Source organism: Colobus angolensis, unplaced genomic scaffold (assembly GCF_000951035.1).
Source record: "Colobus angolensis palliatus isolate OR3802 unplaced genomic scaffold, Cang.pa_1.0 Scaffold26, whole genome shotgun sequence".
Lineage (NCBI taxonomy): Eukaryota > Metazoa > Chordata > Mammalia > Primates > Cercopithecidae > Colobus > Colobus angolensis.
The window spans coordinates 17,542,801-17,565,820 of record NW_012115821.1 but is presented as its reverse complement, the minus strand read 5'-3'; the positions used below and the strand labels follow the sequence as shown (position 1 = coordinate 17,565,820).

The 23,020-nt window shown below is 44.6% G+C and overlaps 1 protein-coding gene across 1 annotated transcript in view; it reads left to right on the top strand.

Annotated features, from left to right (window-relative positions):
- The window catches only part of CACNA2D3 (calcium channel, voltage-dependent, alpha 2/delta subunit 3), a gene marked incomplete at its 5' end in the record, with an annotated part of 947,927 nt that overhangs the window by 728,599 nt on the left and 196,308 nt on the right, over positions 1-23,020 (top strand). The window contains one exon of the mRNA XM_011947304.1: positions 15,858-15,941. Coding sequence (XP_011802694.1) covers positions 15,858-15,941 — 84 coding nt within the window. The remainder of the gene's footprint in view (positions 1-15,857; positions 15,942-23,020) is intronic.

Genomic DNA, 23,020 nt, shown 5'->3' with positions numbered 1-23,020 from the left:
GTTTGTCTTTTATAGTCATTACTCTGCCAGGAAAGAAAGAGAGAAAGAAGAAAGGAAATAGGGAAGAATACAAAGAAAATGAAAGGAGGGAGAGAGGAAGGAAGAAAGAGATGGAAGGAAGGAAAAAGAAAAAAGGAAGAATGAGAGACTCTCTGTCAGTTCCTTTATTGATTCATTCATTCATTATTTATCTACCATTGTAGTGGAAGTGGAGAATTTCCATATTCCATTCCAATAACCCCCGCTTCTGCACAAGTGATTAACAATTGTTATCTGTTGCTGACAACCAGAGCAGCCTGACTGATCCAACCATGAATCCCAAAGTCTGGGAACCACTGCTGGGTGTGGCTCTGACCCCTGCTCTCAAGTAGCTCACAGTCCGACACCACCTCCCATGGCCCTGTCACCCCTCCTTTGTAAAACTTTAGTCCTCTCAGCCTCCCCTTCACCCTCAGAGGGGTCTGTCCCCATTCTTCAAGTCTTTTCACATGCATCTTTGAGTCTGGGCTCCCCACTACATTGCAGAAATATCTTAACACATCTGCTCCTCTGCGCTGCAAGTAGCATGAAGACACTGATGAAGCTGTGTTTTGTTCAGATTTGTATATCCAGGGCCTGGCAAGGTACTTGGCAAAGGAGGTGGAATGACAAATAAATGACGAGAGAAAACTTATGTATAGGAAATTGAGCACACAATGAAACAATATGTTATCAAGCACCACGGTTGAAAGTACTGACAAGGAGAATTTATGAAAGGACCTGGTGTCTTGCTGTGCACTGAGTAGCTAGGGAAGGCTGGCTTGCAGCCTATAACTTTGAGGCCACAGTCCAGCACACCTGGGAGCAGCAGAAGGCCTTTCAGATAACCTGGATGAGTTACTTGCTCATTTGTGTGTGACTGGAACCCTTCCTCCCTTCCTTTTTCCTCCCATCTTTCCCTCCCTCACCCGCTCCTGTCTTTCCCTGACATGGCATTTGTCTATTGAACACCTGGCATTTGACAGACACCCTATTAGATGCCAAAGATCTAGTGATAAAATAAAGCAGATAGAATTGTCCCTTTATTTGGTGTTTTCATTCTCATAGAGAAGATAAGGGTTTTTAACGTTCATAAATAAACTGATAAATACAAAATACTACATAATTTGGATAAGCTCACCAAAAGAAACAAAGATCTGAGAAAACAAAAAGTAGGGAGAGGTACCTGCCTTAGTTAGATGGTCAGGGAGACCCTTTCTTAAGGATGATGGTTTTTTGGCTTGTTTGTTTTTTGTTTTTGAGACAGAGTTTCGCTTTGTTGCCCAGGCTGGAGTGCAGTGGCACAATCTCGGCTCACTGCATTCTCTGCCTCCCAGGTTCAAGCAATTCTGGTGCCTAAGCCTCCTGAGTAGCTCGGATTACAGGCACCCGCCCCCATGCCTGGATGACTTTTTGTATTTTAGTAGAAACAGGGTTTCGTCATGTTGTCCAGGCTGGTCTTGAACTCCTGAGGTCAGGCAAGCCACCTGTCTCGACCTCCCAAAGTGCTAGGATTACAGGCGTGAGCCACCGCGCCTGGCCAGGATGATGTATTAAGCTGAGTCCTGGGGGGTGAGAAAAACTGTGGAGACTGGTCCAGGTGGAAGAAACCATACGTGCAAAAACCCTGAGGCATGGGGATGGTGAATATGCTGGGTTCTGGAATCTGTTAATAGATTTAGGCCAGATTTTCAAAGAAGGGTAGGTGACCCAGGTTTTGTTGACAAATTCCTATTTGAGGCTGCATGTCGTGAAGTAGTTGCTGGTACTGCCCGATTTCCTCTACTCTGCCCTGACCATTCCTGTACGTGTAGCATAGCTCATACCTGCCAGCACCTAGGTGAAGGCTTTCTCTGGCTTCTGCAGTCTTCTCTTCCCAGGCGTGCAGCAGACCAGACGTGACAAGGAATTAGCATCCCTCAGTCAGACTGCCCCGCTCAGGTGGGGTGCCTCTGAAGTGTGTGTTTTACACTGGCTCCCAGAGTTCCCTCATAGGATTATGCCACAGTTGCCCACAATGGTAACATGCTTGCACCAGGCTGGCTGCCCTCCCACCTCTGAATCGCTTTGCCATGTCCCTGCGGGTATTTCCTGGAAATCCCTGTCAAATAAAAACTTTGCCCTTGAATCCTGTTCTCAGGGACTTCTTCTGAGAGAATTCAAGCCAAGACACCAGCAGGTGATATGTCTCTGCAAAACTTGATTTACTGTAGACTAAAGCTTCAAAAGTAGTTTTGAGTGCACTCACATAGGCTTTTATATTAACACCATGGCATTGAGCATGCTTCCCATTCTATTTCAGGCCCCTGAGCATGTATTCCTAACACACCAGCCTGCTTGGAGAATCCACATTTGCTTGTAGAAGTACCAAAGAGCCTTGGCTTTATGCTATTAATAACTGAGAGTAGGCACTTTAAGGAAATTTGATTTAGAGATAGGATTCTCGGCTGCTTTATTATTTGAAGAAAGGATTTGATGAGGAAAAGGCTTTTCTTTTCACTGGACACACTCTGACCTTTGTTCTACTAGATTAATTTCATATCTAGAATGCCCCATCTTGGATGATGAATTAGCAATAAAAACCTCATCAAAATGTAATTACAGGCAAAGTGTTGAATAACGATCTCTTAAAAATTCCTATAGATTGTCTGCACCTCCTTCCCCTTGTGGGGGAAATGAGCCTCAGCTGCTAGCTACTAGCCTCAGCTCAGGAATGCAGACCCTAGCCCTGTTGCAAGGCTGGGATGTGAGTGCTGGCTTCTAACATTGCCCAGTGTCATCTAATTGATCAATTGCTTTTCTCCATGTGATTCACATCTTTATATAATTTAAAGGACCATCTCACCGGGGGTAGGAATACACAGGAAGTGGGAGCTCACTGTGTATTCAAAATGAAACACTGTCCTCCTCCATCTGTGGCAGCCTGCTGGGGGGAGAGAGTTATTAATTAAAATGTTAACTGCCCAGACAATAGCAGGCAGACAGCTTGGAGAAAGCCTGAGAAGCAGGCATTGCATTAGAACTTTCATAACTGCAAATTCCAGGAAAGTTTGTTCCTCCTTAAAATAGGAAACAGAGCCATCTGCCTCTAAGAGGAGACTTGACTAGGCTGCGTAAGTGATGTTAGGCTTTCCCAAAGAGCCCATCTTGTTTGTTTCCAGGGAGATGGACTTGACTGAGAGATAACCTAGGCTTACCCTCACTCTGTTGCGGGCCCTGTAAAACCCTACAGCTGGATCTGACAGCAGACTATCCAAATGATCCCAACTGGGTAGATGCCCACATTCATTTGAATAACTGAAGAATTCAATCATTTGAATGCCAATGATTATTCCTCTGGGAGTTTACATTTTAGAAAGACCTTCCATCTGAATCCCCATGAGAGCATTAAATTGCTATCTAATTAGCAGTCCCAAATTATATATATTTAAAAGATAATTAAAGGTTTGAAGGCTGTTGGAATAACTGGTTATACATTTAAATGAATCACTAGAAATTTGTTAGTAATGTGTGGAGTTTTCTTTTATTTCTTGCTCCCCTCTTTGAAGTTCAGTAGACCCAGCCTCACAGGGTTAAGTCTGGTAGCAGTAAGATAAAGGCAGATGTTTTTAATTACTGCAGCTCAAACCTCCAAGTAATTATAAGCAGCTGTCATTTTTACATAATCCTAAATGATAAGACCCAAAGAATGCAAATAAAAATGTTGAGACCGTGGGCTTTTTGGCACAATAATTTAATCCCTATCACACCACTGCACTGACCATTGTACTTCTTTGAGGAATGTGCTCTAACAATTGTACGCTTAGGTGAACTTTCATCATCTTATGATAGGCACATCTATTTCAAAACACATCTCCCAGGTGCCATTTTTACATTCTCTGTGGAGGTTGCTAGGCAAAGGGAAACGCTAATACATTTGGAAGTTTGAGGCAAGGAAGGAGCTTTGCTAAGCCAAGCAAGGTTTTTGCTGAAAGTTCTTGTCAGCCTCACTTGTCCCTTTCTCCTAGAGATGGAGTCTACCCCATGTGTGCCCCAGTGGCCCCCTCCCTCCATTATGTAGCATGATAGGATTGTCCCTGGGAGCATTTCTTTGGCCTGTTGCTGGAGTTTTTATTGGCTCGGCCACTTCTGTGTGCCAGCTAACCAAGGACGGAAATCCCAAATGACAGACTGACCTACCAGCTCCAACCCGGTAGGCTGTACATTCAGGTCTTAAATTCATGCTTTTGATGCCTGTCTCTTCCTGGAAGGGCAAGGGCCTCTTGAGGAGCAAGGCAAGGGGACATTTAGTGCAGCCACAATGGCTTCTCTCCTTTGGAAACAATGACTATAATACCAAAGTCCATAAGATCAAGGCAGGCAGTTCACCCCAGGCAGAGCTGAAGCCCCAGTCTGCAAGAGACAAATTTAGAACATCAGCTGGAAAGTAGATACACACGCACACACACACACACACACACACACACTCCAAATTAGATTGGCAGCCCAAGGATCCCTCTGCTAAGGAATGCTGAGGCTGGATTTAAATTGGGACTGGGACCTGGCTTGGCAGAAATGTGGCCCAGCAGAAAGGATGGCCCAATGAGCTAAACTGGATTCCTTGGAAAGGGGGAATAGAAACAGATGAAAGAGGAGAGAAGTCAGAGCAAGGGTTTTTCTGGAATATTTAGAAGCTGACAGACATCACAGAGTATCGTTACCTCTCCACAGTGAAGAAATGTAGAGATTTTAGAAATGTATCCTGAATATTACAACCAGTTAAAATATTCTGATTCTTCCAAATGCCTGCTTCTCCCAAAGGGCCTCTCCTAGAGTTTCTAAGTTTCTAGCTGCACTCCAGGAGTAGGATCTAGTAGTAACTGGGAGGGGGTAGGACTTTTATCTGACTCCCAGGATTGCTGCAGGTTTTTCATGAATATGGGGTTGGACTCCCATGTTAATGAAGCCCATGTTTATCCAGGCTCAAATACAAATATAAATATTATGATCGTATATATTTAAAGGGAAGATTCATTTGAGCGTTAATGATTTGAAATTCACCTTTGCTCAGTATGGAATTCTAGGTACCTGGTTAATGGTGACTATAGGTCACCTTGCTGTCATCCCCTTCCTGCGTCCTCAGGATACATTTCAAGTAGGCACTGGGCAGTGATTTCAGCTTCAGACTGGGAGGCTCACTAGTCTGGTTCTCTATGGAGCAGAGCTGTCTCTGAGGTCAGATTCTGGGGCTGAAATTCATCCAAGCTGCATAACCTTCCTGACCTCAGTTTCCTCCACTGAAAAATGAGAACAAAAGAAATAGTGCCTACTGCATGAGACTGTGATGAGGACTGAATGAGTTAATGTTTACAAAATGTCTACAACAGACCAAAAACATAGGTCATTGTTACGCATGTGTTTATTAAATGAATACATAGACTAATTTGTTCATTCACTCAGTCCACTCGTTCATCACATATTCATAGGAACCTGTTCTTTGCCAGGCATTGTCCTAGGCATGTGGTCCAGTGATGAACATGAAATAGTCTTTTTACCAAAGATGCTTAGGACCTAGTGGGGAAACAGGCAAGTAAGCTAATAATTTGCAGTACAGCCTGACCTGGTCAGGTCAGGACAGACTTCCAAGAGGAGTTGAAATCCTGAGGGGTTAGCAGAAATTGACCACCACCCTAAGCTGGAGTGAAGAGAATTCAGAGCACATGGGGTGGCATGTGCAGAGGCCTGAAGGCAAGAATGATGATGACATTTTTAGCAGCCAGCTCAGTCCAGCTGGGGAGTACAGTGAGAGGCAGGGAGTGGCAAGAAAGGCCAGAACAGCAAGCAGAGGCCAAGTGACAGAGACTTGTGGAATTCTGGGCTGTTGGGTGCCATCATCTAGGGCAAGAGGAGCTAGGAGGATTCCAGCCCAAGCAGTGATATGATCTGATTTGGGTTGTGAAAGAATCCCTCTGACTGGACCCTGGAGAATGGATTGGAAGGGTTAGAGTACAGGCAGGGAGACCACTTAGGGGATACTTGCTTGTATCAAGGGCAGAGCTATCACAGTGGCTGACACCAAGCTGATGGCAAGATTGATATGATCCAATTCCAAGAGACGTTTAGAAGATAGAAGCAATGGACATGGTAGCTTAATGGACTCTGCTTGCTTTACCTGGCTTACTGCCACTTTCTCTGATTATACTCGCCCATTTCAGCTCCTGCCTGTGTTTCCATGGTCACAGGCAAATATAAGACCCAGAGAACTCAGCCTTGCAGGGGACATTTGGCTGTCCTCTGACTTATGAATCACATCAGAGCTCTCTTGGGTTTATTCAGACCAGCATGCATCCAGAAACATTTTTAAAAAGACGTATCACTGTAATTGAGAATCACACATACACACAAAATCAAAACTGAGTATTTTGCTGGATCACCTGTCCAGTGGAGAGAATGGACCAATGATGGATGAGAACCAGCTCAGTTTAGTAGTCGGAACACAGCTGGGGCTTAGAGCGTATGTGTACAAAGTGGCCACATGCATATTTATACTGTAAAGCACAGTATCCTCAGAGGGGCTGCAGAACAAGGGCCACCCCAGTTGAGAAAGGAGAGAGACTCAGCCGGAAGGATCTGGGAGATTTCTTTCATGCAAAAGGTGTCCACAAAGATAGAGTCCTTCATGTCTTTTCTTCTTTCATAAGTATCTTCAACAATTTTTAGCAAGAAAAGCAAAACAAAATAAAGCTATTAAACCAAGCTCCCTAAATAAAATTACACACACACACACATACCACTGATGAAGGCTCAGCATTCTGACGTTGGTTGTTGGTTGATGCTATTACAGGCATAAATCAGGTAATGGCAGTTGACGTGGAAGAAAGAATTTCTTTCCCTCTTGCCTGCATCCCTTTATTAACTTCACTTGCACATTCATTGCCAGCTCCCTGCCCTGCTTGTCGTTTAGCTTAAAAACCTGAAGTTGAAGGCTCTCTGTGTTCTTCAGCCATCTCTGAGATGGTCAGACTAGAGTTCACTCCCCGGGGACTAAGCTAAGGAGAGGCATTGGAAATGGGGTGACAGGATGTGAGTCAATGGGCCCGAACTACTGACCACAGGAAGAAAACCAACAACAGAGAGAATTCCCTCTTCCGCGATGGTTAGCTGCGGCATCGTTCGAAAGCTAACATTTTGTAGTGTTGATGGATACTACTTTGAGATTTTACTTGAGCGAATAAGGAAAGTCAATGTTTTTGCAGTTTCAAAACTAGAATCAGTTAGTTGTCCCTAATTGTCCCTCGTATTCAAAACAGTCTGATGGCTCCACATACCCAAGAGTCTTTTGATATGGTCAGCTGCTCAAAGGAATAATGTCAAAAGAAGTTCTGCAATTTTTTTTTAAAGTTACCTGTCAAATGTCACAGACATACTTTCAAATTATAGAGGTCCTCTTTTTTACCCTGGATATTCTAATGACACAGCGGTATCTGAAAACTTTTATGAACTTGGCTTTGGAAGAAGGCATATATCCATGTTCGGGAACTCAGTGCAGCCCTCTCTGAAATTTATTTCGAGGCTGTCTTGCATCTGACTTTTGTCGAGGAGACTTTAGAGAGGGTTTTGTTTGCCTCTAAGTGCTCAAACTCGTCAGAGCAGAGGCCCCCAGGTGCCCACATGGATCTTTATTTTGCACGCCCGTCTGTGTGTGTTCCTTCTTCTTTGCGGAGGAGGATTCTTTTCTCAGCGTCACTCCTTTACCTACAGCAGAGGTCTGGAGTTGCCACTCTCCCTCCCTGCTTTCAGAGTGCCCTGTTCTGTGTCCCACTGCTGGCACAAAAGGTTCCTCCCAGCTCAACTACTCAGCACTATTTTGATTTTTGTATCTAGCTTGCTATTGCAAGACCAGCTGGCTTTTTGAGAATGGGAGCTTAAATCCAGCCTGTGTGGTGAGCATGTTTGACCCACAAAAACAGTGGTGGGCTCAGCCGCCTCCTCCCCACACACAGTGCTGTGTGTGACTCATGGCTACCCAGAGGACACTGATTAAGATAAAGGTCATTCAGGTTTTCAAAGCAGCCTGTTAATTGTTGTTATTTTTTGTTTGTTTGTTTTGTTTTTGTTTTTTTAAATACCAAAGCTGTTTTAGTTTTACAGTGATCAAAAGGATTTTGTAATCATACTAAGAGCACATATAACTTTTCATCTTTGAGATGCTTAAAAACATTAATTAATAAGAGCACAGTACCTTTTAGAAAAAGGAAAGGGCTTGTTGTCTTGACATGCCCGGTTGCCTCCTTCCCACCTTCCTGCTGGTTTTTGACACACCCTCATGACCCTTTTTCCCTGCAGTGTATCTGGACTTCTCATCTTTCCGCAACATGTGAGATTGCATCTCCGAATAGAGGCTCATTGGCATTTTTCTCGTGGCATAATGTCTATGTCATTCCATTGGGCATCTTGTCTAGAGAAGTCTGGGCTATCGTGGAGTCACACATCCAAGGAGACAGCACCATTTTGGTGGAAATCCGAGCTGAAATGATATCCTCCCGTACCACAAGGGTTCCCTGAGGCCCTGAGATCGATATTGGTGAAATTAAGTAAGATATTATAAGTTGGGCGTCAGCATATTGCTGCTTAACTCACTGTAGCCACTCAGTTTATTGTAGGTGTTCTCTCTCTCTCTCTCTTTTTTTGTTTCCAAGGCAGTCTCTGTCGCCCAGGCTGGAGTGCGGTGGTGCAATCTCAGCTCACTGCAACCTCCACCTCCCAGGTTCAAGCGATTTTTGTGCCTCAGCCTCTAGAGTAGCTAGGAATACAGCACATGACACTGCGCTCAGCTAATTTTTGTGTTTTTTGGTAGAGATGGGGTTTTGTCATGTTGGCCAGGCTGGTCTCAAACTCCAGACCTGCCTCAGCATCCCAAAGTGCTGGGATTACAGGCATGAGCCACTGTGCCTGGCCTCGGCCTAGATGTTCTTAATATGACACTGATTCGCCTATCCCTGTCCACCAAGCTCAGTTTCAGCACAGGCCAAATGAGTCAGCTGGTAACAGAGACAAGACCGGCTAGTGGGATTTCACTGCCAGTGTGATTCTGTGACTGTTAATGGATCCTCTGGATCCGGTCCCATCAGCAGTTGCCATCTGAACCAAGGACCTGCATTGGCCAGGAGAAAAGCACCTCAGGGGAGGCAGCGCCTAGGGCTGGTGACCACCAGACCGCAGGCTCAGAAACGAGGTTAGGCCAGCTGCACCATGACGCCGCTGCCTGTCAGCCACGTCACCACGTGACCCGCCCTTCCTGGGTGCTGCGTTTTCCCATCTCTGAAGCAGTTAACCCTCACCTGGAGTTGTGAGAATGAAACGAGACATGTACCGCCGTTAGCACAGAGCCTGGCACCAGAAACATTCACCCTTATGATGAATGATGGGAAATGCAGGGGGAAACTGCCCAGCGGGGGAATAATCACTTTTTTATTCTTTTCTAAAGGCAGTCACTTGGAAAGCAGAACAGATTAGTTGCTACATTTTATAAATTCCTTGTTAGGGAAACAATGAACTTTGAAAAGTAAAAACAGTAACTGATTCAAAGTACTTTTACCCTTTGGGAAAGAGCAGAATGGCAGGTGCTGCCCCCGGTATGGTGTTAGTAAGGGCAATAAACACTTTGTATACTTTTCATTATTTTCCCAATTTTCAACAATGAGCAGTTATTACTTGGATAAGAGGGGGAAAGTAAGGAAACAACAAATGCTCAAAGTACTTAGATTGTGACTTCATGCCCCCCACTTCCCGCTACTGATCCCCAAGGGAGTAGGGGCTGACAGAGGCCACTGGGGCTGCGTTTCCCTGGGGCCACCTCCTCCCAGTCTGTTGCAGCCAGAGGCCTTGGTGTGCAGTTGGCAACATGGAATCAAAAGGGAGGAGGTCCTCACTCTGCCACAGGCCCCCCTGGCCTTCGCCTTGACCTTGAGACAAATCAGCACCAAGTCAGGTCGAACAGCCTCCTTAAAGGAATAGGGCTATTTATAAACAAGATACTGTTATGAACCCCTTTACCTGTGAAGGAACTTCCTACCTGGGGGTGAGCTGCATGGAGGCAGGAGCTGCTGCATCTCATCAATCAGTATTAGCCGTTGTTAGTACTGGCCGAGTGGGCATGTTTTCAGGCCATATTTGTTGAGACACAGGATGTGCTGGATTCCTTGCTAAACCATGTTTATACCCATTTGCTTCTTAGTGCAGCCCTGTAAGCTGAGTGCCCATACCTCCATCTTACAGATGAGGAAAATGAGGCACAGAGATGTGCACACCTAGCCCCAGACCACACAGCATGTAGAACTAATTAGAATCCGAGTCTGACTCCAGGGCCCTAGTTTTAAGCACCCTTCTAACTGGGTTCCCTTGATGAAGCCTGATTGACTGGTAGTGAATTGGGATCAACAACATGAGGGTGGGAGCTCATTCTCCCTGGGTGCCTTTTCCATGCCGTCCAAGGCTTGCCTAGGCCTGGCACAGAGCCTGAGAAATATTAGGTGTCCAACAGTATTTTGGAATGTGTAAGTGAACAAATGAGTGAATGAGAGAAAGAATGGATGAGTGACTGAAGGAATAGAGTGCCCTGTGGCCATTGATCCTCGTCTCTTGCATGCAGAGGAGTAAGGCATACCTACATCCCTTCACCTGAAATGCTCTCTTGAGCCTGAGGTAGAAGAGAAGACACAGGGCTTTAGAGGGCGTGGTAAAGGTCTTCACCAGCTGAGGACTGCGGCTGCCTGGGAGAGAAACATCTGCCCCAGATAATGGCTGGCTGTCAGCCCTCGGCCACACCCCATGTCCAGATGGCATTAGCTTTGGGCAAAGTTTCTTCCTGTCCCATTGGGGATCTCCCCTTCCTTCTATCCCCTTCCTTCCTGTTGGCAGCATGGAGTGGCACATACAGTTTATCAATTACTAGCACACACAACGTTTGTTCCACAGAGGCTGCATGGATGTGTACAGCTGATTTCCTCTGGCCTTTCCCAGAAGAACACAGAAAGAGCAAAGGGGTTTTGTTTTATTTAGATCAGCATGGCCATCGCCTTGGCCCAGCGCATTGTGCTTCCAAAGTCAGTCTGTAGGTAACGCAAAAGGGTGCTGGTATCCAGACCATTAAATAAGGCCAGGAAGGCTCTGTGCTGCAGGCAAGTCCTGGTTCCAGCTTGCTCTGCGGATGGGTACCCTCTTGTCCCATCCTGCTAGGCCAAGGGCTTGTTTGTGTGTTCCCCACATCTGGCCTTTATTTGAAACTCCACCTCAAAGTATTCCATAGCACAGAGTATCTTTCCTTATTAAATTCTCCCCCACAGATTTTTTTCATAAAACAGGCACCAAAAACTACAAACCTACCTGTGGCTCTCAAAGTATCTGTTTATAAACCTTTGGAAACCATTTGCAATTTGTTAATCACATTTTCAAAGGAAGTTATAGATTACAGATACACTAACAAATGCCATACACAATGCTTAGGCCCCAGTAACCAACTCCTTATGCAGAAGAAGAGGGAGTCGTGGAGCCGAGGGACCTGGGATTTGTCCCCTTTTAAAACTGCATGGGAGAGGGGAGACTGGGCCTGGGAGTTGGACATTTGAGAATTTAGTTCTTTTTCTGTCACTCATGGGGGTGAGGGGCGAGGGGGAGTAGGCAAGGAGAGATCAACTGTGCTCAAACACAGTCGTGTATCTTGGAGAGTAGTGAGGCATTTTATAAATCACATGTTCCTCAATAATCATGAAAGCACCAATGTTTGTGAATACTTCACATAACATGTACTTTAAAAGCAGTTTATTTGAAAAGAAAGAAATAAAGGCACTAAATATATACAAGTTGGAATTCTGTTGACTACTCAATGCTTAAGATCTAAGCCAGCTTAAAAAAAAAAAAAAAAGCCTTTAAAAGGGAAGGGGGATAATGTGGAGATAAAGTATTGATATACTAAACATCCAAGATTTTCAGGTACAACCTGATCCAGGTGCATATAACACATTTTCAGGACTCTCTTCATGTCCTTTCTCTGCTTTCCCTGCACTGGCTTCATGCCCAGTAAGACTGTCTCCAAGGAGTGGCAGAGATGACCATGAGCTATTCGAAGTTCCCATCCTAGCACCTTAGCAACACCTCTTTTTCTGGATAAATCTAGGAATGCGTCCCAAATTGAATCTCATTTGAATTTGTGTGGGTTATGTACCCACCTCTGAACCAGTGACATCTTGGAGTGATGTGGACCTCCTTTGCTGATCAGGCCACATGACTGTACCTTCACTAGAATTATGCTTAATGGGAGTGGTGCCCAAGGAGTTCCCTACAGGAAAACTAAGGTGATGAACCTGGAAAATGTGGGGAATGGGTGGTGGCAGGACAAAGCATAGGAACCTTCCTGATGGAGCGCCACTCTCTGGCCTTTTAATGTACTTTCTTAGTAGGGGAAAAGAGGTAGGTGGATTTAGGTTTAGTACGTTAGAGTTGTCTCGTAGCTCTTGGCCTGTTATATCCATGCAACAGCCCACTGACTTTTCCTTTTCTCACTCAAATTAATCACTCTGCTGCATGACTGTTTATATTCTAAAGGAGCTTATTCTTTAATAAAGACCCAAATGAAAAGTGTTTCAGACCCATTTTACATACCTGGCTAAGCAGACATTGTAGAAGGGCGTTCTTGAACAGTGTTCCAGAGGAAGTATCCCTACCCCCTATCTGTAGCTTGCCATGAAATTAGATTATAGAGACTTGCTGGAATATGGTGGCTCATGGGCTAGTATGATGGGAAATCTTTTATTCCATCACTCTCTAATCATCCCAAATATCTTGAATACCTTTTTGGTACAATGTCCCGTATTTATTGAGAGATTATAAAAAATGAGTAAAGACATTTGGGGAGGACCAGAAGTTAATAATTATCTGCTGATTCCACCTTTGCCAAATACCATCTAAAATGACTTGGGTTCTTTAGCACAAGTATGAATTTTTCTGCCAGGAGAGTCTTCAGTTCAAACTTGTAAGCTACACACCAGGTAGAGACATATGAATGTGATTGTCTGACACCATCATAGTCAACAAACAGCTTCTCTCTGCCTATGGTTTGCAGAATGGTGGCCAGTAAAATTATTGAACGGTCTTCTTCATTTCAGGAAAATGAGAGATTAGCCAATTTTAATATCAATGAGCCTGTGTCATTCCACGAAATGCATGACTCTCAGGAATCTTGCTAGCTGAATATTAAAAGATTTTACTGTGTCTGGGAATGTGCTTGCCATTTTACATACAATATCTCATTTAATACTCTCCACCTGTCTTTGCCATGGAGGTACTATTGTTTTTACCCATTTTGCAACTGAGGAAAACAGCTTGGAGTAGCTGGATATGAGTGGTGTGACATGGCAGAGCCACTGTGACCTTCTCCTCTGAAAAAGACACATGGACCCTTCTTTTGAGGACAAAGGAGCATTTGTTGCTCTGGAGCTTGTAGTCTTTTTTCAAAGCTCTTTAACAGTGGTTGAAATAACATGAGGCTTAGACAAGACTATTTAGACAGGGGCTGGTGGTGGGTGGAGTGTCCTCTACCATACTAGCTATGCGATCTTATTTAAGTTGTTACTTAATTTATTTAACATGTGAGAACCTGTTTTCCCAACTGCATTATGGGCAATAAATTGACCTTAAAGAAGCAGAATTAAGAAGGATAAAGTACAGGTAAGTCCTTGGGAAAGAATGAAGCACTGTTTAATTGAGTTTGTATCTTTAGTGCCTTGCACTTAGTAGGTGTCCAATAAATGTGCATTGAATAAATGAATAAAGAAGCACTTTGAAGTGACCAAAGAAAGAACTTCCTCTGAAGAGACAGTTTAGATCCAGCATCAGGCTACCCAAGAAATTATGAAAGTTCTGCCTGTGAAGTTCAGGATCTGGGCTGTGTGAGTTTCTGGGGTGCCTGATAGTTCTCAGTAATGGTTCTTAGGCAACAGAGGTCCAGAATGACTGTCTGACTCTAAGTCCTCAGGGGGACACGACCATCCCTCCCTGCACTCCTCCACATCAAGGGGCAAGGCACCACTGCTGACAACTCCAGTTGATCTCATTCCTGTACTTTCTGTTCAGCCCAAGACTGCATCTCACAAGGACCAGGGCTTCCATGCACACAGGAACTTTCCTTAACAAGATCCAACTGCTAATCTGCTATTGTTCACAGCAGCTTCTGAGGGAACCACTTTCCTTCCCCTTCATCTGGAGTGGATCTGATGTCATAAAACTGGCCGTGAATGTCTGTTAATTGAAAACCTAAGAGTAGGGGGTGGGCTCACCATTGATCAGGGTGGTAAGAGCCCACTGGCCGTAGGAGACTAGGCACCATCCTAGATAATGGTGAGGAGGGGAGTCTCCAGAGAGGTCACAGAGTTCCTGAAATGCAGTTGACAGGTAAGAAAAGAGTGCATGCATAGACACTTGGCCCTGTTTGGCACTACAGTGGTGCAAGATCAACCCTGTCTGGCCCTCCCCTCATCTCACTGGGGGTCAGTTTACACTTGTCTGGTTCAACATATGGGTGGTAGTTTTCTCCTTCATGCCCAGTGTGGCCTCAGCACCTGTCTCCACAGTAGCCAATCAGTGTCCAAAGTGGCAACCTATGGTTTTGGGGTCTTAAAATACTTAGACTGACCCTGTATCTCACTTAGAACCTTCCAGTTAAATCAAAAGATGACCAATCTGCAGAGAAAAGTGAAAAAGAAAGCAGTATGCATGCATATATATTTTTCCAGTGTGCCATTAACCATATCTGATGAACATGTAAAGGGGTTGCTAATCCTTAGCCTGCAGCAGAGGGCAGACTTTCCTACATTATGAACACCCACAACCAGCATGAAAGGCCTCAAGACACAAGAACATCCAGACATAAGAACGTCCGGTCGATAAAATGGTAGGCTTGCAGGGTGACTAACACCAGTGATTTAGGGGAGAAAACTAAAACCACTTCCCCAGTTATTCATGCACTCATCAGCTTTTCCGGAGAAATGCCCTAACAGCCATTAAATCTGGCTGTGATTCCCAATACCCTCGTCTACTCCAGGTAAAAGAGCCGTGCTTAGTTCAGTACTGCTGTGGCCAGTGTGACAACAAATAGATGGTTCTGTGTGTCTGCAAAATGCCAGCAGCATGCTGAGCCCAGCCTCAGCTGTGGAGATCAGTGCTTTTGCTTCCTAGCTAAGGAGTACGGGTAGGTTTGAGACAAAAGGTAGAGGAGGGAGAATTATAAACTATAGGGGGATATGACTAGATTTTTGGTAAATGTAAGTAAGAAACCCTTTCTCGTATCATGGATTGAGTTTTAGCAGCTTTGGAATACACACACACACACACACCATTCAATGAGAAGACAAATCCAACTGCTAACTAGTCTGCTATCATTTATAGAATTTACATCGTTTACATGTATACCATATATGTGTACACGCACACACACACACACACGCACACACACACACACCATTCAAGAAGGGGACAGATTTTCCTTTGCATCTCCTTTCCTTCTTTCCACACCCTCTGCACTTTGTTTTGGAAACCAAGAAGTCTACAGGGTAAATTCATATCAAGCAAAGAGTTAACTTTTCTACTCTCCCAACTTGGAGCAAATGTTTAGAGGCATCTGACCTTGACTTTCCTGTCATTAAAAGTCCCTAGGACTGTCACCCTGCTGGGCTTCTCACCCACATGGGTCCACTCCCAAGCCCTGTCCGTGAAACATGACTTGGGAAGATAAAAGATTGCCCTGGCTGAAGACTTCACGGACTTTCGTTTTTCTTTTCTTTTCTTTTTTTTCTTCCCCTTGCTAGTATGAAGAAGGAAAAAAGCGAAGGAAACCTAACTATAGTAGCGTTGACCTCTCTGAGGTGGAGTGGGAAGACCGAGATGACGTGGTAAGTGATTTGTTTTCAGGCCTCGTGGAGAAGGAGCTGCATTGTACCCACTTCTGTACCTGGGGCGATCCCAGGAGTTGGCCAAGAGGCCCACTGAAGGGACACCTGGCCACCAGAGGGACGTGGAGACAATGGGCCTTTGTACCATGTGTGGAGTTTTATAACTCTCCGGCCGGTCAGTCGGACCAGTTGCAGACAGGCCCGCCACCCCAGCTGCTTGTGCAGTCTACTAAAACCATCCCCGGGCGGACGCCGGTCCCCTCTGCAGCTGATGACTCCAGCCTCCTTCCCAGCGCAGCGGATGGCCCCTGACATCTTCAGTGGAATCTGGCTGGGCAATAGCAGGCTCTTCCCAGTGCAGTCAGTGCCTGCAGGCCAAGCAGGCAGGTTCCTGTGCAGCAAGAATTCACCTGTCAGAACCTCATGGGCACAGCCCTTGTTTCCAGAGTGCAGCCCAGGGCTCTGCAGGCTCACTTTCCTCCTTCTTGGTAGGCTGCCCATTTCCTGTACCTTCCCAGCCTTTCATTCTGCTCTGGCCTTGCTGCGTTTGCACCCCATGCTTTTTCCCACATAGATTCAGCCTATCGTGCTCTATCAAAAGCTCTCCTTATGCCCATGACTTAACCCTGTCAAGTCTTCTTGGTACTTCCTCAATAAATCAGATTTGTTAGACACGGCTGCCTTTGTGTGAATCCAGGTGGACTCTCCTTAATTAAATCGTAACTTCCCAGGTGTTTCCATGTGGGTCCCTACTCTTCACTTTTTCTTAGGGTGTCTCTGTACCGAGGCCACGTTTCTCTGCCCTACCCACCCCCAGATTCATCTGGGGTCCTTTCTTAAGTTCCACTGTTGAGTTAGCATTGTTTCCATCTCTCACTGCATCCTGCTCTCCAAAGGGATGTTGAGGAGAACCGTTTGAAATCCCAGACTGGGTTCTCATGCCTTCCAGAACATGAGGCCAGCATCACGGTGCTTCCACTGCAGCTTTCCTTCTTTCCACACCCTCTGCACTTTGTCACCAGCTCAACCAGCATAAATCTCTCATTTTCATCCTTGCCCGTAAAATGCGAGAGCCATACCTGTTTTAGAAATGTAACCTCTTTTCTTCTTCCTCTGCACTAAGTCTACTACTTAAACCCCAGTTTAGACAAAATAACTTTACCATTTGATAAAAGCTCCTTTGTCCTCCATACCCTTTTCCCTGCAAGCCAATGGGCTGACATAGTGTCAGCTCAATAGCATGGTCAAGTTTTCTATCTTCTTGCTGCTTAAACACTGTCACAAGGATCCAGTCAGTTCAGGATTGTCCTGCACCTAATGTGCCCACCCTGGCTTAGCGCAATTGTGAGGAGTGCCACTCAGGTATTAGACTCCTGCCAGGTTCAAATCCCACCTTTGCTGCTTGCCAGATGTTTGGCTTGGGTGGGTGATTATGCCTCTCTAGACTTCCGTTTTATTTGGTGTTCTTTGTTTTATTTTTCCCCAAGAAAATGAGTGTGAGGACAGTTGTCCCGACCTCATAGAGCTGTTCTGAGGATTAAATGGATTAATAGATTGAAAAACAGAAAAGTACTTGCACCATTCTGGGGACACAGTGAGCATTCTACAAGTGGTATCCCTTATTAGTAGTATTCTGACCTCATCAGTCCTCAGGGGACCCTGTCATGTATGAATGTCCTATGGATTTACAGTTGCTATAAATCTTTGGAGGGGACTTTCCATTGTTGCCCTTCCTCTTCCTTCTTCACTTTAGCTGTTGATTTATTTTTGTTTGTTTGCTTGTTTGTGGCCTCACTGAATCATCTCCCTTTTTGCATGCTACTTGAAGAGATGTATGACTCAGCTTACTCCAGTCATCACCTGTGCCCCAGCTAATTTTCAGTGAGTGAATGTCTCCTTTAGTAATCACAGTTTGGGAACACCTTGTATCTCCTCATCCTACTTTCCTTTCTTGTTGGAGCCGCAGGCATGGGATTCGCAGACTCACATGCGTGTTCTTCACCTCCACCTGACTCCCAGGACTGCACTCTGTCTGTCCAACTTCAGAGTTCCTGTGTTTCAAGCGAGTCCAGTGCTTTTGTTCCACACAAATTGGTCTCTGGTTATCTCTTTGGTTTGAGTTTCTTTCACCTTGGAGTATGGTGCATTTCTTCTCTATCAACATATTTGACTTGGGAAAACTCAAACCACCATTTTTCTCCTGGGGATTTGCACGTCACTAATTGGAGAATTCTGCAATCTACAGAAAGCATCATTGTGAAGTCTGCACAAAATCTCACATGTCCATGTGCTGGGCCTTAGGGTTTGCACCTGAGTAGCAGAGGACAGGGTTTAGGTTGAAATCTAGGAAATACCATGTAAGCACAGCTCACTGAGGAAGAAGCAGTGGAGTCTGCCCGGATGCAGAGAACTTATTGGAAGGTGAGTTCTACTTCTCTAGGAAGTAGGCTCCTGAATTTAATAACCACAGTTATAACCTGCATACTTCCAAAAATGAAGTAAGTTCATATATACTGTTAAAATGCCTATAAAATAGACTGGCTAAAATTAAAAGAAAAAAAGACAACAATTTGAAATTATTTAGAGGACTATGAGCAGGACTTCTGTCCCATTCTGCAGGATGAGTTAGGCATCAGGTCAGGAATACAATAAATAGGGCAGATCTTTGGGGTACCCATGTGCCAGCAGAGGATTTTGAGACATGCATAGCGCAGTCTGAATCGCCCGTGTAGATCCCCTCTGGGAAGGGAAACTTATCTTAAAAATAGCGTTTATCCTTTGGTTATACATTTTCAGAGATGGCACAAGGAATTAAGGATGATTTTTTTGTTTTGTTCCTATTAACTTTCAGTCATTCCCAAGCTTTCCACATTGAATGTGATTATATCTATTCATAGAAAAAATTCATATAAATAATAACTACCATATATTAGCTCTGCCTATATACCAGTACCATTCTAAGTGATATATACACGAGTGGACTTATTTATTTCTCACAGTAAACCTATGAAATGGGTGTTTTTGTTTTCTCCATTTTACAGATAGAGAAACTGAGGTAGAGAATGGATGTAATGGCCTAAAGACATAGAGTGTGGATTCCAACTCAGGCAGCCTGGCCCGCAGAGCCGTGCTCTTGACACTTGGATATTGCATGGAGACAGCCCTTAATTCCTTGAGTCCAGGAGTCCTTGAAGACTCTATTTCAGTGACGCATAGTATATGCGTTATCTTCCTTTCAGGGTGCAGAAAAGATGGGAAGTGCCTTGCACATAGTAGCTGCTAAACAGATGTTTGTCTGCATGGTATTGTTTGAATACTGCCTCACAGATTCTATTTTGAATCTAACTACAATCCCTTCTGTTGTGGTATGAACCTTTTTTCCCCTACTACCCTGTAGGCAACTACATTGCTTCATACCCATGATGACTCTGATGGAAAATTTCTCCGGAGTCTTTTTTGCCCGAAGCCGTATAAGGCAAAAAAGCCTTTTTACTGGGGCATATTTCTGAGACCTTAGTCCATTTATTTGATTCTTTTTTATACCCTTCCCAGAGTGTCTCTCCAGCTCATGCTTGAGCTCTGGCCACCCAAACTAATCACAACACTCCCCCACCTGCTCCAAACCTACCTGCTACAAACCCAGGGGAGGAGGGAGAGAGAGAGAATGTTGTACAGGTTCTCCATGCCCAAGTCTGTTTTCCTACGCTGGTTCAATGCTTGCTTGGGAATGACAGACCTGTTTATCCACTGTGTCTCCCTTCCTCTTTAATCCACCAGCTTGTCCGTGGTTGCACGTCATTAGGGGCTTAGAAATGCAGGCTGCCTGTGCACCAGAAAAGGTGAGGCTTATGTTCTGATGTGGACAATGAGCAACCATTAGGAGCATGAGCTATCATTCCATAATCATACACACAACTTAAGGTGGCCAGTGAATCTCTGGAGAAAGCTTCTTTAATGAGCTGTAACATGGCTGGTCAGAGTAGCAGGCTAACAATGAAACAGGAAGCATGGCTTCCAGCTGTATTGAGGTTGGCAGGAAAGTGGGTGCTTTGAGTGGTTATCCAAGCAGCTACAGCTTCAGCACTGCAGAAGAGAGACAGATTCACCAGGGGCTCTGGAGAAGCACATCTGAACTGGACAGTGCAGGGCCCAGGGGAAAGGGTGGTTCTCAGAGAGCGGAGAGGCTATCATTGTTGCCAGATGAGTATTTTCAGCCTGAGGAGATTTTACCTCTTATTTTATTGAGTACACTGTGGTACAAGCTGCTTTAATGTCCACTGCATTATCACACTTGCAGATGCTTGATATCTGATATGGAAAAATCAAGGTATGCCACTGATGTTTTAATTTGCCTTTCTCTATGTGTTAAGTGGAACAGCTGCACATGGGGTTTTTAATGACTACATAATATGCTAACATATGGGCACATCAAAACTTGTTTGGAAATTTTCCTCTGCCAGGCCGTTTGCATTTTTCCAGTTGTTCACTGTCGTAAATCCAGGCAGTGGCAAGTTCAAAGCAGTGAACATCACACCTTCCCTGCCCTAGGTGGGGACAGATTGCATTGCTCTTCCCCATCACTTTGGCCTGTGTTTAGGACTCCTCTGCCGTCTTACAACCTAGGGGTGCCACTGACTGTGATTCTGGGCAAGTTGCTCCTTTTCTCAAGCCATAGCCTCCTAAGATAAAAAAGTGACATTTCTAGAATGCTCCAGCCTCACAATGCTGTATTCTCACAAGACAGTCTAGTAAATCATCAAACTCCCTTTCCTCCTCTGGCAAGGAGGAGAAAACCACCTTCCCGTCAACCCTAGATCATAGTACTTAAAGCTTGTAGAAGAGTCCGCCAGGAAGTTAGGACCTCAGACTATGACATGGTCAATTTTTAAAACATTTTATTTGGTTTTTTTAAAAGCTCAGAAATAATATATGATTTTTATATTAAGGCTATAACATATTTAATTTTGTCCAAGTGCTTTCTCTTCTGATTTGGGAAGCAGAGGTTAAGAGCATGGGCTCAAGAGGCAGAGGCCTCGTTACCCTGGGCAAACTTCTTATCTGTGTCTATTTCTCCACCTGTAAAATGGGGATAATAACGGCACCTCAGCTGGTAAGTTTGAGGGTTTTAAAATCTGTGCCTGACACACAGTAAGAGCTCAGTAAGAGCTCAGTAAGTAGTATCTCTCAGTAGTATCTGAATTTCATAGGAATCTGATGACCTCCGTTTTTATAGCACCTGACAGGATCCCTCGGGTCTGGGAGTCCTCACTCATGAACACTTTAGACAGAATGAATGAAACAGGAAGAAAGTGAGCCACAGAGAGGTCACGGGACAGCTGGCTTGTGTCAGTGGCAAAACTTGAACATTGATACCGTGATTTACCTCTTTACCTGGGGCTGTCTCCGTTTTGGTCTATGCAAACCTATAGGCAGTTAAGAGCAGCAATTTTCAACATGGGGAGTTGGAAGAGAGGTCACAAAATCCATTTAGTGGTTCCTGAGCAACATAGCAACAAAGTCTAGTAAAATGGGAGATAGCGGCATCATCAGAGTAAGAGGTATTTCTTACATGGTTCAAAGTCTAAAAGTTTACCTTGGAAAGGTAAACATTGAGCTTGGGCATCTGCGTCAAGCAAACTCAAGTCCGAATCCTGATGCCTTAAGCTACTGAAAGATGCCTGACACTAAGTGAAAATGAGGAAGATGGTAATGAGGATAGCGATGATAAAGATGCTGTTGACTATGGCGTTGATGATGATGGAGGATAGCTAACATGTATTGAGTGCTTAGGAGGCACCAGGCACTCTTCTAAATATTGACTCATCAGTCTTCACTGCAACTTAATGAGATGGGTGCTGGCATTAGTTCCATTTTTCAGAAGAGAAAACTGAGTCACAGAGATGGTAAGTGATTGAGATAGCCAAGATCGTAAAGCTTTGGCTCCAGAGTCCATTCCTTAACTACAGTGCCATCCTGCCTCACAAGTAGGTTCAATAAGTATAACTTGTTTTCATTATGATTTCAGAAAAGAGCAAGACTAAAGGAGGCACCAGTGACCCTGGCCTTGGACACTCCCAGACCCCCATGCTGATTGTTCTGTGCTACTGGGAGTTGGGGGCGGGGTGGCATGGAGACACAGAGAGGCTTACCTCATCTCTAGTTTGCCTGGAGAATGTGAGAGGAGAAGGTCCCAAATGGCTTTAGGCAGGCACCAGAAAGAGGAAAAATGAAAACCATGTTAAAGATAAATCGAGCCGTTCTTAAAAGTTAGAAAGTAGACTTAATTAGGACCAGCTCTCCATGTCCAAAACCACAAAAGTTAAAATGGGAAAATATTTCCAGAAATGCCCATTATGTGTTGTTAAAAAAAATCTAGAGTAAAATATATGTTTTATTTTATACATGCCTCCAGCTAAAAATTATGCCTTTACTCACTCACACTGAAGATGAGATTGCAAACCCAAATCTACACAGCCTCGAATCAAATTTAGATTGCTTGCTAGTGTTGCAGTTTTCTATCGGCCAGATCTTACTCAGGCTCCTCAAAGGAGAAAAGGGGAAAAGATGAAAAAGACAAGAGAGGGGTGGGGAGAGAACCTTTCCTGACAGGCTGTGGCATGTCAGCGTTTGCTCCTATTCCATTAACTGGCCTTCTCTGTCGTCTTGCCTTGGTGCCCATGACGGCACATCTTTCATCACCGTGTCTGCTGTCCTCCTCTGAACTCATGGAAGGGCCACATGTAATTAGATGAGGTCAGCCGGGGGTGGGGGAGGAGAGCCAGGCTCACTGCTCCTAAACAGGACCTCCAAAAATCAGATACAGGGTCGCTCCTGTTCACTGCCTCATCAGCAAGGTCATTAATTGACCCAGATTTCTCAGAGACCATTTAAAGATGATTCATCTTAGGAAAGGCTAACCCCTGTCTTCCAAATGCTTGGCCTTTTTTTTTTTTTTTTTTTTTTTTTTTTTTTTTTTAACTACTGTGTAGGAAAACATCTTTAACTCGATTATGTTTGGAAAAGTGATTTCTCCATGACAAATCAGTACCCTTTTTGAAAACGTACCTTGTCCCCAGAGA